The following is an 18,402-nucleotide window of genomic DNA, read 5'->3' on the forward strand; positions in this document are numbered from 1 at the left end:
AAAGTTTTTTTTCTATCGATCAAATGTGTTTTTCTTGTAAATAATTAGTTTTAAGGAATTAAAAAAAAATATCCTTTTCTTATGGAAAGGTGTGAAAAGTCTAGAAACATAATTTAAAAAATAAAAAAGCCCACCGGTTTTGTAAGTTAAAAGATTTACAGATGGTTCCGATTCTGTCTCTCCGAGATGATACCAAAACATTTATTACACTATTTTAAAGATCTTCATTTAATAATAAAAAAGTTCTTATACATTATTAAGATCTATAAAATAATATAAAAGTTATTTAAGAAAAATAATTCTCAAATTTAAACTTTATAGACAAATACCTCGGTAGAAATGCGAGCGATTGCAATGCATTCGATTATTTTTTTTTATGATATTTCACATTATGTGCAGAAATTTCATTCTGCATTGAATAATTATCTTTCCAATTGTTACTTTTGAAATTAATATTAAAGACATACTGAGCATTTTTGTTATGCAAGGTAAAATTTTTGCGCAAATAGTGTCGATTGAAATCCGTCTGGTTGTCATTTTTTTCTAGTGGAATTGCGAAGAAAAGATGCTCGTATCTCATTATTGAATTGTTATCTCGTTTGTTTTCAATTGTGAAAATCCGCAGACACTTTGAAGATGAAGCGAAAAATAAAAGTGTATAACACCAAAGTGCAAAACTTTTACGCCACATCGTCAAATTGTAAAATTAATTTAGTCTTTTGCATCAATTTCTTAATCTCGGATCTAATCAGTTGCAATAAATTGCAAAAATAAAAACACGCATTATTTTTTTCTGAGATGATTTGATTATGATAACAAAATTTATTTTCCAGTAAAGAACGAAATCACTGTTCGCTAATGTATGACAAGAAGATCTCGCGAGAAACACATGTTTTCGTACGATTAATAAGGAGAGACTGTCGTGATTTACGAATTGCAAATAGTTATAAAGAAGCAGTAGTAGCTGCTGAAGAATCGTACATACAGAATGTTTAGAAAAATATTTTATTAATTTCTAATAAACAGTAAACGTATTAATTCAATGATATCGTAAAAGAAAATTAGTTGAAAATATTATTTAATTATGCATATTTATAATATATATACATACGTTACAAATTGTACATTTTTTTCAGGATAATATAAAATGATTGGAAATCATTTGCGAATTGTAGGATCGTTTGAATCGTAATCTGCTAGATTTTCATTTGCTATATAATGAGTGCCTTCGAATTTACAAAAGAATCGTCCTATCTCTATATTATTAATGAATTTTGGTGGGCACGTCGATATAGTTTCTAAAATAAAGAAAATGCTTTTATTAAAAAATTCGTTTTATATTGTACAAAGATAAATATTATAATAAATATATAATTAATAAGAATGCTACTAAAACACTCATATACCTTCTGACACGTAACATATTCCATTGTTTTCAGTGAGAATTATGTAGTGCGGTTGATTGACATACCCTGATTCTATATATGAACATAAATGATCAGCATAGGTATGACGTAAGTATGGAAACATAGAAGATCTTTGTAATTTCTCTAGGAACATGCGACGATTACTTTTATAATGCCATCCAATTATTACGCCATTGTGATTAATAGAATACCATGAGTGCCTTACAATATCGTTCCGATCGCAAACTTTATTTCTTTATTATTTCCTCTTAATTGTTCCCTCACGACATCAGGTTTAACCTATGCGTGTATAAAGATATAAAGTATAGAATGCAATTCCATAACTTATCAAATGATTTCTAAACTATTGTGTAATCATTTAAGTTGTAGATAATTGTAATTAATATAATCTCTTTTTATATATTATAATATAATCTTTATTAATATAATATCTCTATATACACTAGGTAGGTAAAAAAAAATTAAAAAGCCACTTTCTTCCATATGAAAAAGGCCAATTTTCAAGTAGTTGCAACTTCCATAAAAATAATCGAAATAAGATTAATAAAAAAGCGTTTTAAAGGTTAAAAATTTCTAGTTTTAGAATCTTTAAATAAATTTCAATTATTTCTATTTGTTATAAAATTACCTTGTAAAAAAGCAACGTTCGTTGATTAAACAAATTTTTCAAAAGTTTGTCCAAGAATACTGAATTAAAAAACAATTTTAGCTTTTGATTTTATTACTGGGCTGTTAAAGAGCAGAGTTTTAGCTTTAATTTACTTTTTTAACGAATGTTTTATGATTTTTTTCGCCGAGAAATTAATTATTAAAATAAAATTGAGCTATTGACTTTGAACGCTTATAACTAGTGAAAAAATAATCACACAATAATCATTAATTTAAGTTTTTAAAATGTACAAAAAAAACTTAACACTTCAACCTTTTGTACGAGTAACTGGAATGCTTTTTACTTGTAAATATTGCAGAATTAATGAAAATTTTAGCATTAACTTTTATTGATTTAAATTAAAAAAGAAAATGCAATTTTTACATGATTTTTAAGTAACAATTACGCTTTAAAAATAAATAATTGAAAAAACGATGGAAGCATTTTAAATGCTATTTTTTCTCTTTAAATTGTTTCTTTTTCTGATTATTGTACGATAATTTTTTCATTAGTTATAAATGTTCAAAGTTAGTAGCTTGATTTTGCTTTAATAGTAAATATTTCAGTGAAAAAGAAATTATGGAACATTTGTTAAAAAAAAAGAAATTAGAGCTAAAACTCTCTAATTAATGAAATTGTACTAGGATTTTTTTTTAATTTAGTATTCTTGGACAAACTTTTGAAAAATTTGCTCAATCGACGGACGTTGTTTTCTTAAAATGTAATTTTGTAACAAATAGACAGAATTGAAATTAATTTAAAGATTCTAAAACTAGAAACTTCAAGCTTTGAAGCGCTTTTTTATTGATCTTGTTCCAGTTATTTTTAAGAAGGTTACTGAAAATTGGTCTTTTTTATATAGAAGAAAGTGGCCCTTTAATTGTTTTGTGTAATGTATATAATCTTTTTATTATGATAAATAAAATATAATATAAGATGTGTAATAAACTACCTCTATTTCTGTAATCCTTCCGTATTCCATTTCAAAATTTTCAATGCCGTTTGAAGTAATTTTCGTTTCTAGTAATTTGAACAGAATTTGGAATTTGTAATCCCTACAATGACGTTTTAAGAATTTTTGATAAAACGTTCGCATCATAGATGTTATTATCTAAAAAGAAAGACAAACTTAATTTATAATTGAAACCCTAATATTTTTATTTATATTATTTAATTGTGACCAAAATCCATCAAAATTATTCATTTCATTTAGTTTCAATTAAACCATGACCTATTATTATTCCTTTTTTAGATTATTTAATAATTTAATTTTAATAATTATATAATTCCATAAATTAAATTATTTAATTTTAATTTCTATTCCTTGTACATTATTACGTATATCAATTATTATGTATATCAATATATGATATATACATACGTATATATGTAAAAAGGAAAACCAAAATCTTAAAAGGATTAAAAAGAAAATTATACTTAAAATTTTGGTTTCCATATATAACAGTTAAAAGGTATCCTCGAAAACATTCTGAAATTTATATAATATAATTATTATATTAGAAATTATATTAGAAAAAAAATTATATGAAACATTTTTAAAAGATAAAAAACCTAATTATGCTCGCATGCAGGATGTATAACAAAAAAATAAAATTATAATTTAACTTAATTTATAACAACTTACATAATTCACATATTTGTCTTCGAGATCTAATGATATATCCATAGTTGATGTAATTTATCGACTTCTAATTCAGAAAATATAAATTCTTCAAGAATATGCATAATTTGGTTTGCTTCCGTTGAATCTCAAAAATTGTTATCGATGTTGTTCTCATTCCAAAAAGAAAGTTCTTATTCAAAAGGTGTTGAGGTTATTAAATACTTTGGATATTTGTCTTTAACGCGGGATAATACTTCTTGCGCAATATCATCTAGCCATGTTTTATGGTCGTGTATCTTATGATACATGTGGTTGAAAATATTGTGCCACAATACTAAAAAGCCGTTATAAGAGCTGCTTTTCTTTTGGTATTTTTAGAAATTCAATTTTTTTGTATACAAATCGATATATTGTTGTAGATAATTAGCGATTAAGCCAAAGTAATATCTACTTGTCAGATTGGAATCAAGTTGCCTGAAAAATACTTACATATTTACTGTACAATAAATACAATTAATTTACAATGTGATAGCAATTTAATTCATTCAATCTTACCATGGTAATTGTCCAGAAATTATGCTATTCAGTTCATCCGAAACGAAATAATAAATCATAGAATCTTCAGTTATGAAACGCAGAAGACATTTTAAATCTTCTTTCTAGAATCCCATAAGTTGATATTACTGGACATGATGGATACATAATATTGTATCTTTTTGATACACTTTATACCTGCTATTATTTTTTTTTAAGATTTAAATTATTAAAATTTGTTTTCTGTTTCCCCGTGTCAAACTTTCTTTTTGCGGTAGGACATCTAAAATTAAGACAAAAAGTTTGGAAGAATTATATTAATAAACAACGGGTTAATTAAAACGATCTAACTAGCCAAAATTATTCAATTTATTCACACGACGTTTCGACCATATGGTTGTGGTCCTTTTCAAGTGTAACTATAAAGAAAATATATAACGGATCAAAAAATTATATGGATACAATTTTTACCGGATTAAACACAAACAATACAATATAATGTCGTTAAAAAACTAGTCTACTCACACGTAAATTAAGAAAGAGAAGAAAGAATCCAATGGGACATGTTTAAAAGTAGAACTTAATGATGGAATAATTAAATATGTCACTTAGTTAAAATCAATGGTTATTAAATTTGAGATGAACACAAACAACGAGACACGTCATGTCAGCATGAGTTTTTAAACGAAACTGTCAATGTTTAAAAAGAAAAACAGTTCAAACGACCTTTATAATTTTGTCATAAATATTATTTAAATTTTCGGTATCTCTTTGTAGGTTAATCGTGGAGTTAAATTTCTTAATGAAAAACATTTCAGCTATTTCTCTTTTCTTAATAAATTTTTCATCATGTAAAATAACCGACTTGTCCCACTCAAAATCATGTCCAAATTCAACTCTGTGCTTGCTAACGACTGATTGATTGGTAGGATGTAATTTTATATTGTTAAAATGTTCTTTAATATGTGTGCGTACATGTCGTTTTGTTTGGCCTATGTAGAGCGCATCGCAATCCTTACACTGTAATTTATAAACAACATCAGTTCTACTGTCAGTATGTAAGCTGTCTTTACCACGCTTAATCAATGTATTAAGTTTATTAGTTATAGTCATAACGACGTTCAAACCAGCGTCACACACAATAGACGCCAACAAAAGCTAAATTCATTAACATAAGGAATTGAAATAAAAAGGCTGTTTTTTTGTAATTCCTTCCCCCGGGGGTCAAATTCTAAATTGTCGCGATTTTTTAAAAAATTGATCCTCTTTTTGATGTGTCGTCCAATAAGGTTGTCAGGGAAACAATTATTACGCAGCGTTTCATAAACGATACCCAAATTCTCATTGTGGAACCTAGTATCAGAGAGCAGTAAAGCATGATCAACAAGACTATAAATCGTATTAATTTTATATTTCATGGGGTGATTCGAGTAAAAGTTGATATATCTTCCCGACCAAGTGGGTTTTCTATACCAATTAGTTATGAGTATATTGTCCACACGTAAAACAGTAGTATTTAAGAAGCTAATGGACTTATTTTGTTCAATCTCAAACGTAAATTTTAAATGAGGGTGAAAATTATTAAAAGTATCTAACATCTCATCAATGTGTGTGCGTGGGATTATTGTAAATATGTCGTCCACATATCTATAGTAAATTGGGACTTTAAAACTTAACAAATTAAAACAATGAGACTCTAAATCATCCATGACAATGTCCGCTAGTATCGGAGATAAAGGAGAGCCCATAGGGCTTCCGAAAATTTGCTCGTAAAACTGTCCATTAAAACTAAAACTTGTCGAATCTAAAATCAATTCCACCACATGTATAAATTGAGAAAGGCTAAAGTTAGTAGCAGAACTGATATTATTCCATCGTTTTTCAATGACGCTCAGAACTAATTCTTTGGGGACATTAGTAAATAACGAGCTAACATCCAATGATATCATTACTTGACCGCCCTCAATAATACCGTCCTTGATCTTTTTGGAAAAAGACCATCCGTCGTTTATATGTGAAGCTGGTTTTATAATTGACCTTTGCAGTATATCCTGTATGTAAGTAGATAAATTGTACAAAGCACTGCCAACAGTCGAAACAATGATTCTTAATGGAAAACCAGGTTTATGGATCTTGGGCAACCCATAGCAACGTGGCAAATTTCCATTTGTACAATTAAGATGTTTGTAAGTTCTTTCATCGATGAGCTCGTTGCTGAGCCAAGATTTTAATAATGAATTCATCTTGTTCATAAGTGGTTTTGTCGGATTTTTATTGATTTTCTTGTAAGTAAATTCATCACTCAATATCGACTCCATTTTTAACAGATAATCAGTCTTGTTCATTACGACTGTGGACTGTCCCTTGTCAGCTTTGGTAACTAATAAATCATTATTATCAGACAAAAACTTTCTCGAAAGTGAGAAGGCCCGCCCAATATGTCTTTCAATATAACTGACATGACGACGAGAACACAAAAATCTCTGCAGTGTATTCGCAACAGAAATTCTGGTAGTCTCTAAAAGATCAGTTGGAATCCTGCTAGAACACGCCTCAAAATTCTTAACGACGTTTAATACATAATCAACGCGATCTTTACTGCGTGACGGATTTATGGGTAGCGCAAATTTGTCACCCAAGCTTAAGAGCGTGGAGACATACTCAGGAATGGTCTTATCACTAATGTTTACAAACCATTTGGATTTATCAATATTATAAAAAGGATCCTCTTTGAAATCATTTTTTAATTTTAATTTGTCAATCTTATTAATTAAATTATTTTTTATCTTTAAACCGAATGAGAAAATCCTTTGTTTGCTAAGTTTAAAAAAGTCGAAAACTAAGTCATGTGGTAAACATTCAAAGAGTCCTTTCTCAATATCACAGATCCTTTTTCTAAAATAATTCAAACTAATGTCTTCAAGTCTTCGAATTATATTAAACAATGTCAGCAATAAATTTCGAGCAATTTCTTTAATTAAATTGTAATTAGCATAATAACATTGAATAAAAATTTATACACACGCAGACACATGCATACATTAATATTCATAACAGAAACAAACTAAAATAAATAATAATAAAAATTTTTATATTTAACAAAGAAATATATATTAATTTCCTTAATTAAATCGTAATTGGCATAATAGTACTGGATAAAAATTTATACACACACGCACGCACACATAAAAAATGTGTTTGATTCTTTGTTGCAATCTTACTATTAATTATGCCATTTTAAATCGTAATTAAATGAAAAGTAAAAGAAAATAAATGTTTACAAATATTCTTATTTTACATATGTTATTAAAATATGAATAAAAATTTAAACGAAACAGAGAAAATACTAAATCTGTACACTTTCCAAATAGATAAAATTGATTGCATATAATGCTCTATGAAATTGTAGCATTTTTAAAGCCCTAAAGAATTTAAACATGTTGTTTTAACTGGCATTATTGACATGACAAAAAATTACGCGGCCGTTGAACACGTGTCTCACAACTTTTTTTATTAATTACAAAATTATATAATTATATATAATTTTATAATACGTACTAATTATTTGTATTACTTAACAATTACCGTAGAATTAGATTGAAAGATATAAAATAAAACATACAATGAAATTTAGGAATTTTATCATTTTTTGTAAGCGAACTAAAAAAGTAAGAAACATACAACCTTCTTTTAAACTTCTAATTAAAAACATATCAGTTTCTTTTCTTAAATCAAACTATAGACATATACATATATATATGTATATATACTTCTTTTTAATTATACAAAATTGAAATCTAAGAACGAAAAGTATTACACAAATACAAGAATTTTTTATATTTATATTTTAATAATTAAATAATTAAATAATTTAAAACAATTTTCGTAAATAAGAACGACACATTCTTAGACATACAATAACCAAAGATAATGGTAAAAAAACTCTTATCTTTATAATTTAATAATAAAACCTAAGAGAGGGAGAAATTATAATCTACGAGTCCCACAAACAATTGTAAACTATTTTTATCGAAAGATAAAGATGTGTAGCATCTTTTCTGGAATTGATCGACGTAGCTTATTAGCATAATTTATTTTTAGATTTTGATTTTATTAAATCTTGACTTTTTTTAAAAATCGTATTAAATTGTAACATCAAGTTCAATATGTAGTAAAGAAACAAACGCAACTTAAATTAATTAAGGTTACAATACAATAAGTAACTCCAACTTTATTTCTTGATTATTAGTTTTTGCGGAAGAATTGAGTGACGATTTTAATGAAAATAATTTTACAATTTATATATTTCTACAAAAAATTAAAATTTTTAGCAATAATCTGATGTAATAAGTTTTAGATTATTGTAAAATTTATTAAACTTATTAATTGTAGAAAATCGCAACTTCTACTTACATTTATGAAAAATTTTAATTATAAACATAATAGATAATAAACATGTAAATAAAATAAATAATAACTAAATCGCGCAGTTTGATGTAAAAAATCACGTAGAAATAATCTAAAAAGTTCTAGTTATATATACATAATAAAAAAATTGTAATTGTAGCATAATTTTTGCGCGAAAAGTTGTAAAATTATTCCCACCAGGGAAAATCGATCGAGTAAAAAATTAATATAAAAAAAAATTATAAATAAAAAGGTTAGGTCTCTGATAAAATTTGTTTTTCCAAAAACTGTTGTTTTGTATCATCTAATGGAATATTTTACACGTAGAACCAAAACTCAAGATATCCTTTACACTGATACTGTCGTGTCAGAATAATAGTGAAAATTTTCCTCGGGCAAGTACGTTATCGTAGCCATTGGAAAAAAATTCACCGATGCGTAAAAGCACACCCAATAAAAATATTATTTGTTGATTTCGTATATTTGTTGATTATGTACACGAACGTGAACACATACAAAATTTACTGTAACCTCTATTGATATTGTTCCAATGCGTCTCTGCAAATGACAAGCCTTTTACATACAGCTGCATTCTTCAAACTTTCCTTCGAGTTAAAAACTTTTAAAATGTTTGTGCAATCAGGATTCGAAAAGGACAAAGATTCGTCCGCTTCTTTCTTGGTAGACAAACAATAGGCGAAAGCGCATTTTAGAAATTCGTGAAAAACTTTCTAAATAATTGTTTCTTAACCTTTTTGAGATTTATGGCTTTATGACTTTGCCTTAATGTTATTTTGTCAGTTATTAGAAACATTTAATAAATTTCAATATTTTATGACACGTAGCATAATATATTTACAAATGAAAGAAAAAAAAACAAAATATTATTTAATCATATAATCTATAATCAAAAGAAACGATAATTACAAAACGATTAAACAATAACAATTATTTATAAATATATAATGTAAAATAAAATTATATAAAATACTAACAATGTAAAATAAAAATTGCAAGCAAAACAAAAATAATTATAATTATTTATATTTCTTTTTAAATTATATGAAAGAATTATATGATTTATATGAGCCTGACAATGAGAAAAAAATATAAAAATCATATTTTTAGATGACTGACATTAGGAAAAGTCGACATTTTAAAGTTTTAAAGTCGTGCGTGTCTCTCTCTCTCTCTCTCTCTCTCTCTCTCTTTCTTTTTCATTTTTTACCTGTTTCCATTATCCTATTATGTTAGTGATTAATCATCTTGACCTGACCTTGCTAGTGCCACCCATGGTCAAACGTATACGTTCACTGAATGCGTCTTTTTTAAGCTTTATATCTTTTGTCTGAAACATTTTTCTCTAAAATGCTTTATTTTCGAGATATTCGACCATTTCCAAACTTTCTCTCTCCGTTTCCAAACTCCCTCTCTCAGGATCTCCTCAGGGTGTCCCACCTGGAAGTGGCCACAACTTTTGACTCGTGCATTAGAAATTGACGTGTCATGTTGTCATTTTTTTACGTCAACTTCTAATGCACGAGTCGAAGTAGGCCATATCGCAAGGCCGAAAATGAAATGGTAGACGTCGTCCGTGATGTTTCCAACCGGAAAATCGTATAATATGTAAAATATTTACATTAAATTATACATCGTGGTATTCGTTTCAAATAGTGCTACAACTTAGGTATATTATATCAAAATATTTACTTTTATTATATCAACTTTTATTATATCAAAATATTATATCAAAATATTATAATTAATGAAATATAAATTAATAAAGATCGGCCAATCCGTGTCAGGATAAGCGCGCGACGCGAAGAAACCTCCCAAATGTTACTCGATACTAGGCGCGCGGCGAGACAGTAGGCGGAGCACTCTACAAAGGATGTACAAAGGACGTACTGAAAGAGACACGTACAGTGCGCGCTGCGTTTATATGTCTGATACCCTGTATATGTATTTTAGATCGACGATCGATGCTATCTTCATACTCCGTTAAATAACCGAAAAAGCTATTGGGTTCAACAAAGTTGGCTTTGTTAACCTCACAAAGGCCTTTGACAATGCCAGATTTGCCAATATACTAAGGCTACTAAAGAATCAAGGACTAAACTCACGCATTGTAACAATCATCAAAGAACAGAATACTGACAACAGCATCTTCGTAAAGGCGGGGAACAGCTTAAACAAAAAGATACCTGTCCTAAAAGTAAGACAGGGAAACAGCCTGAGTCCGGTGCTGTTCAATGTCATTATGAATAAGATTATGAAAGAAATAAGACTGGCCGGCAGGGGGTACAGGCTGAACAACAGAAAGATAAAACTAATCTGTTACGCCGACGATGCCGTGAATATCCGAGCATGAGAACAATCTACAACAGACTTTTGTACCGATTTGAGCTGACAGCTAAAAAGCTCAACATGTTCATATCAGTGCCAAAAACCCGCTCATGGTAGCAAAGGAACCGAGGAGATGAAAGCTGGTAATATACGATACAAGTGTGGAGCAGAGTTTCAGATATCTTGGAGCTCACATCACTAGCAATAGGAACTTGAAAAAAGAGGTACAAGCACAAACGACCATACAGCAATGATGTCAGGTTACCAGAGAGATATAATCTGGAGAAACAAGCATGTAAAATTGTAAAGCAAGGTCAGAACCTATACAAAACCTGCGTCGGTAATGACCTACGCCATGGAAATAAGGGCAGAGACTACCGTTACCAAGCATCTCTTACAAACAACAGAAATGAAAACCTTAAGATGCATTACTGGTAACTCCCTGCTAAAAATATGTGTATATATATATATATATATATATATATATATATATATATATATATATATATACAAGGGTGTCACTTAATTGGCCACTATTTATATAGCGATATTCCTCGTAGAAACCTGAGTCGAAAAGTCCTGAACCATTTTTTTCTATAATACATAATAAAGTAGTAATTATTGAGTAACGTTAATCCAATCAGCGCGGACCTTTAGCTGGGCGTACGTCTGAGATAAGCGCTATACATATAAAAAAAAATAAAAATGGTAGAACACATCGAAGAAAAGAAGGACACTGGAAGAGTTTGCGAGAATAGCCATGAAAACATATGCCACGCATAAACGTGAATACTGCGCCATTTTTTATCGCAACACTTATAACAATTAAATAATATTAACAGATAAAAAAAATATGTAACATTGACATAATAGTTAATTAATTGTTATAAGTGTTGCGATAAAAAATTACGCAGTACTCACGTGTACGCGTGGCATATATTTTCATAGCTATTTTCGCAAACTCTTCCAGTGTCCTTCTTTTCTTCGATGTGTACTGCCATTTTTATTTTTTTGACCGTTTTTACGTAGAAGGATAATTGTCTCCCACATTTTCTTTCTTTCTTCCTTTTCTTCATTTTATTAATCTGGAGTGGATAAATTAAATAGAGTATACTTTTTGCTTCTATTAACTTATTTACTTCTTCGCTCTTTACCATTCTCGGCATCTTATATTATCGAAAGCAACAATAATTGACAAGTGCGGCGGGCATCGGAGAATACATTTGTCAAACCAGTGAACTCTAGAGAACAATCAATTTTGGTAATATATATCTCTTTTTTTATCGCGAGAGAGACGCTCGAAATAAATTGTGTCAAGGCTTTTCTGTCCCTTTTTTCATTTTAACGTTAACTCATTTTAACAATCTAAAGGGAATGTCGCGATAAATTGCCACATTCCAAAGTTTGTGAAAATAATTACAAAATATTTGTAAGAACTCATCGTTAAACAAAGAGAGTAAATACTCTACAAAAAAATTCGAATTCTCTGTTGCAAACGCGAGTGTAAATCTACGAGGCACTTATATTACCTGTTCTTATGTTCGTACAAATTTTAACAAAGTGGGAATTTGCAATTTCAATATTTATAATTCTCACAAGTTAAGTGTAATGTTACAAATAACAATAAATTAATTTTTCCTTTGTACTAGTGATAATATCGGTAATAATAATGTTACGAATCGCAGAGTTGTATGATAAAACAGATATTTAATTAAATATGGATGTAAAATTCATATTGGAAAATTAAGATGAAGAACAAATATTTACCGACACAAAAAGTGCAAGCTTAAAATATTAAAATTTTCAAAAAATCTACACAATATATACTAACAATAAGATAATTTTTATTATACAAAAATGTAATTAAACTTAATATCTTTATCTTTCATGCGGAATTATTATATTAAGAATATGTTAATCGTGAAAGAGAGAAAGAGTAAGTTCGGATAACTTTTAAAAATGCTTTTAAAGTCATTCTTATGTACTTATTGTTAGTAGAAGAGAGAAAAATTGAAAGAACTCTAATTTTTATCATGGTTTTTTAATTTTACAAATATAAAATGATAAGAAAAAAAAAGTTTTAAAATCTAATTGTAATATAAGCATAAAAACTTTTTTACGTTTTATGTCGCATAAAAAAGTACATTTTTATTCATATTTCGGATAGTATACAGCAGATACAGTACTTCACCGACATGATTGATTTTATACGACAGCTGTTCGATTATACTGAAATTTTAAACAATATTGAAGGTGAGCTTACTAACACTATAAAGAAAGTCAATTTTGAAATAAAGATTCCTCTATTTACGAAAAATCTGCTGAACGAGATAACGTAAATGTACTATGAATTTATTAAATGCGATCAATTCTTGAAACTTTATAGAAATTCTTTTATCTATTCATTATTATCTATATCTATTCTATTTATATTAATTTATACAACATAGAACACTTTTTATAGTCACGAAAACATTAATGTTGTCTAGTGCGATTATATATACATATACATATACATATATATACATATATATAATCAAAATAATAAATATTTCTAATTTAATAATTCATTTATTTTAAAAAGGTTTCAAAATTTCATAAAATGTAACAAATTATTTATATTGCACAGATGCTATTAATCAGAAATTTTCAACGTGTTTTATAACTTTTCATAAAAAATAAACAAATTATATTTTCTTGTATGACAGTAATAGACACCTGGCCTTTAATGGGGTCTCCGGGTCCTATGTTATGTATTATCAGCACATATTTGATATTCGTATTGAAGGTTGGACCAAAAATAATGGAAAAGAGACCAGCTTTTCAGCTGAAAACCGTTATGATTTTTTATAACGCGTTTCAAGTGCTCTTCAATAGCTGGTTAACATATTTGGTAAAGTTATGATTCCATATCTCTATCATTAAATGCGTGACAAATTGTAAGATTTGATACAAAATAATCTCTAAAAATTATTCGTTGATTTCAGATATTTAGTTTTATTATTGAATATAAACATTTGCTCTTTCCTTATGCATGCAATTTTCATTCATTACATGATGCAGAAGCCAAACGTGCACAATTAGAGGTAAGCATTTTCATAATTTTTAATAATTGTAAATTGGATTAAATTTTAACAATTTACAGTAAATAGTAAACACATTTTTTAACGATATTATGTATATGTTTCGACGAATAGTTATTACAAGGTGGATATTGGTATTTCTTCGCAAAAGTAATCGAACTTCTGGACACGGTAAACAAATAATTATATACAAATAAAATTAACTAATAAATTAATAATTAAGTTTAATATGTATTAATGGATTCACAAAGTTTTTGCAAAGACATTTGGAAAAACAATGTGCATGTTCTATATGAAATTTTATATGAAATAAAAAATAATAATATGAAATAAAATTTTATATGAAATAATATTTATGATTTTGAGATTAAATTACATTTTATAAATCTTTACTTTAACTAACAAATTGTTTATTAATTTTAAAAAGCTAAAAGTGTTTTGTGCAATTCATGAATCTCGAAATGTATTAAATTTATTAACGTTTGACGTAGCCAATCCGTTTAGAATGTTCAATTACATAGATAAACACATCTAAATACCTAATGAAAATTTTATTGTGCGTGTGTTAAATATTTTCAAAATTTATTTATTTATTCTCTTTATTAAATATAATTTCTTTAATCGCACGACTTTATATTAAAATCACAATAAAAATTATTGAATGTTACAAATTAAAATAACATTTAAATTAAATTATTAAATGTCAATTGAATATTGATGAAATAATATATTAAAACATAAAAAAATATAAGAAAATATTGAGACAAAATAAAAAATAATTTATAAAGAAAATAAAATTTTTAATATAATATTCTGTTTTTGAAGGTATTCTTCGTTCTGAGGAAGAAACAATACCAAGTAACTTTTTTTCATGTTTATCACCACACCATAATGGCCACTTTCTCATGGTGCTACTTGAAATTATCACCTGGCGAACAAGGTATTATTATAGGTTTCTTAAGTTCCACAGGCCACATTATATTATACAGTTATTATTTTATGGCGGCACTTGGCTTCAAGTACAAAAAATACCTCTTGTGGAACAAATATATGACCTTGATTCAACTGGTAAATATCTCTTAAAATATTGATTAAATTGTCAAAGTAATTTTAAAAATTATTCTGCATCTCATTATTATTATTTTATCAATCTGTCGATAAAATCATTACGTCTTTAATAACAATAGGATTCATAGTATTATATATTTTAGAACATTTTTTTATTTTTAAACAACGGGTTAATTAAAACGACCTGACTAGCCAAAGTCATTCAATTTATTCACACGATGTTTCGACCATATGGTTGTGGTCCTTTTCAAGTGTAAACGTAAATTAAGAAAGAAAAGAAAGAATCCAATGAGACATGTTTAAAAGTAGAATTTAATTATGGAACAATTAAATATGTCACTTAGTTAAAATCAACGATTATTAAATTTGAGGTAAACACAAACAACGAGACACGTCATGTCAGCATGAGTTTTTAAACGAAACGTCGTGTGAATAAATTGAATGATTTTGGCTAGTCAAGTCGTTTTAATTAACGCGTTGTTTATAATTAAATACTAGCGACTTTAATCTCTAACTTATAATTTTTTTATTTTATTCTTTTCTAATATTTTCTTTAATTAATATACATGCTGTTGAATCTATTATAATGTTAACATTATTAAAAGCATTACTTACGTAAATCAGAGTTAATAAATTTTCTTTTATAATTTTCAGCTACAATTTGCACTAATATTAGTCTATCTAATGCTAACATTGGCCATGAATTGCCAATCATCGAAGATTTTGACGTATTTCTTCGCGATGAACGTGATAATCTTCATTTACTTGTTTAGCAACTTTTATATAAAAGTATATAAGACGAAGGCCCAATAATAAAAGATCTCGCAGTTGGTGAAAGAATACGGACTTATATTCGAGTTTGTTTATATCTAAAATTTTACATAATAAACGCATGTTTGATGTTAAAGCATATCATGAATGACTAAATGTAATAAAATGACTGCAGCTTTTACAGTGCGGCAATTTTCTATAATTGAGTCATTTACTTCTACAATTAAAAATGATATAACTACATAGATATCCATTAATATATAATATTAACAAGAAAAAATATTTAATTGTTACTTGCAAATTTTTTTTCTTTAAGACAACTATGCGTTTTCTCTTTACACAAATAGTTTTCTCTTATTATTTTGTGCATAAACATATTGAAGCAAAATAATTGAAAAATAAATATTTTACGACATATTTCATAGTTTAATATGAGAAATTATTAAAAATTATGATCCTCAAATTAAAGTATGATATATCTCATAAATTATTCTATTGTTTACTATCATACCCTTATAACTTTTACATAGTATTGTATAAAATTAATTTATATAGAAAAATTAAGATAATTTCATTAAAAAAAAACTAGATTGACCTTCATGTAATTTTAGCATATCCAAGGTTTCAGATTACATCCAAGATTAAAATAATAGTAAAACGTTTATCTTTTTACTCCTTTAGATGAAACAATTTTTATATAAACCATTTTTATGTAAAATTAATATTTATGAAGATATCTTAGAAGGAAGTTTTTAATAACTCACTCTATATATTTAAATATACATATATACATATATGTATAGGCAATGTTTTGAAATATTAATTATATGTACATTTTATAAACATATAATGTTGTATAACTTATACATAATGTTTAAAAATGTTTCCAAAATGTTACTTAATAATATAAAACTATTATTTTGAAATATTAATTCAAATATTTTTTAAATGTTATTCTTAATATTTATGCAGTATGATTATATTTTAATATTGTTTAATGTTTATGTAACATGTTAATTATTTCTAACATTGGATGTTAATTCCTTTAATTATCCCAACAGCGTATTATCTTTTCAGTTTTTCCTTATTCAAATTTTTTGTCACCAATGATATAAAGCCAGCAAAGCGAAATTTTATAATCAAAAATCTAATAATAGGTCTCATCTATTTAAAACAATTTAAAACATTTAAACAACTATTTAAAACAAAAGCTCAATTTCCACATAAATTTAATTTAACTCAAAAACAAAACATTAACTGAAATTGTTGCTAGTTAAACTTAATTATTTAACTTGAATTATTATTTATATTATTTTTATATAATCTTTTTTTTCTTTAAGAAAAACTAAAATATTTTCATAAAATATCAAGTTGATAAAATATAATGCTTTTAATAAAAATATCATCCGTTATAGAGCATGTATTTATCATGTATTTCGAAGAAATTGTACTTAAATACGCACAATTAATGCACGTTTCGTTACATTACACAAAATGTTAAAATAAATCGAAATTAATCAATAGTACTTGCATAATAAGTAATTACTATTTATAGTATATCACATATAGCCAGATCGCGCAAAATTTCGAATTTAATTATGTATAATCATATGTAATCACATAAATCCATTTTTTCTCGGGTAATTGTTATTTCTCATTTTAATAATAGTATATAAGAGTTTTCATGTTATTTACATAACTATTTCTATTTCTCTCGCCTATCTAACAATAAAAAAACTAAAAATTTTTACTATAAACTGCTATAAAATTTGTATTCACAATATTATAAGAGCATCACTACTGATCACTAGTGTGATACAAGTAGAAAAGATTTGTTTCTCAAATATTATTGCCTAAATTATAATACAACATCTCTTTATTTTAAAATTTAAGCAAACAATATACTGCTATTCTGTTATGCCTTCTATTCTTTTATTTTTTTATGATTTTTTTTTTATTTTAAAGACGAAATACATATATAGAATAAAAATATTGTTCCTTGTTTCTCATTTTCGTTTTTGTTTTGTACGCAAAATTATATGACAATTGTGAAAGAAAACATACGATTTTCAGACTTACATATAAGTTTACAGTCCAGAAAAAAGGTAAGCAGAGTGTGAAAGCTTTTATAGTAAATGACATGCTTTTGTGTTCTTTAAAATTTACAAGCGTGTAAGACTATATATCACCGTAAATCTCGTATGCTTTCAAACAGGGAATTAATTATACGCAAATAGTTTGTCGCGATCATTTTAAATTATATTTTTTTTGCGTGTATTTTACTAAATTTATTTATTATTATTTCAAAATGACTATAATGTACTTACTTAATCAGTTAATAGCTGGCACTGTTGACTACAATGTTATCAGCGTTGTAGCGATCATTAATTTCAGATGCACGTTCAAGCAATTTTATTGGGCAACCAAATGTGACAAGTATCGTAAAAAAAATTTTATCAATTTTATATTTATTAATATAACATAATATATAAT

At 26.8% G+C, this 18,402-nt stretch overlaps 2 protein-coding genes across 6 annotated transcripts in view; one reads left to right on the forward strand and one right to left on the reverse strand.

Annotated features, from left to right (window-relative positions):
• Positions 1 to 1,448: 1,448 nt before the first annotated feature.
• Positions 1,449 to 7,068, reverse strand: LOC140671395 (uncharacterized). Its single transcript, XM_072902640.1, has 8 exons — positions 4,760 to 7,068; positions 4,433 to 4,653; positions 4,256 to 4,359; positions 3,722 to 4,174; positions 3,458 to 3,565; positions 3,029 to 3,187; positions 1,572 to 1,706; positions 1,449 to 1,478 (listed from the first exon to the last, which is right to left on the reverse strand). The coding sequence occupies exon 1, from the start codon at positions 6,577 to 6,579 to the stop codon at positions 5,356 to 5,358; it is 1,224 nt and encodes a 407-aa protein (XP_072758741.1). The 5' UTR covers positions 6,580 to 7,068; the 3' UTR covers positions 1,449 to 1,478; positions 1,572 to 1,706; positions 3,029 to 3,187; positions 3,458 to 3,565; positions 3,722 to 4,174; positions 4,256 to 4,359; positions 4,433 to 4,653; positions 4,760 to 5,355.
• Positions 7,069 to 11,966: 4,898 nt separating this feature from the next.
• The window catches only part of LOC140671147 (very long chain fatty acid elongase AAEL008004-like), a 63,429-nt gene continuing 56,993 nt past the window's right edge, over positions 11,967 to 18,402 (forward strand). Inside the window, exons 1-7 of one of the 5 annotated variants that reach the window (XM_072902286.1) lie at positions 11,973 to 12,248; positions 13,155 to 13,240; positions 13,696 to 13,880; positions 13,975 to 14,073; positions 14,185 to 14,241; positions 14,896 to 15,138; positions 15,793 to 16,111. In XM_072902286.1, the coding sequence (XP_072758387.1) occupies positions 13,183 to 13,240; positions 13,696 to 13,880; positions 13,975 to 14,073; positions 14,185 to 14,241; positions 14,896 to 15,138; positions 15,793 to 15,951 (801 nt within the window). In that variant the 5' untranslated portion in view covers positions 11,973 to 12,248; positions 13,155 to 13,182 and the 3' untranslated portion in view covers positions 15,952 to 16,111. Of the gene's footprint in view, positions 12,249 to 12,291; positions 12,591 to 13,149; positions 13,241 to 13,695; positions 13,881 to 13,974; positions 14,074 to 14,184; positions 14,242 to 14,895; positions 15,139 to 15,792; positions 16,112 to 18,402 lie in introns of those variants that run through there. The other 4 variants (XM_072902283.1, XM_072902284.1, XM_072902285.1 and 1 more) reach the window with 4 other exon arrangements.

This window comes from Anoplolepis gracilipes, chromosome 11 (genome assembly GCF_047496725.1).
Source record: "Anoplolepis gracilipes chromosome 11, ASM4749672v1, whole genome shotgun sequence".
Lineage (NCBI taxonomy): Eukaryota > Metazoa > Arthropoda > Insecta > Hymenoptera > Formicidae > Anoplolepis > Anoplolepis gracilipes.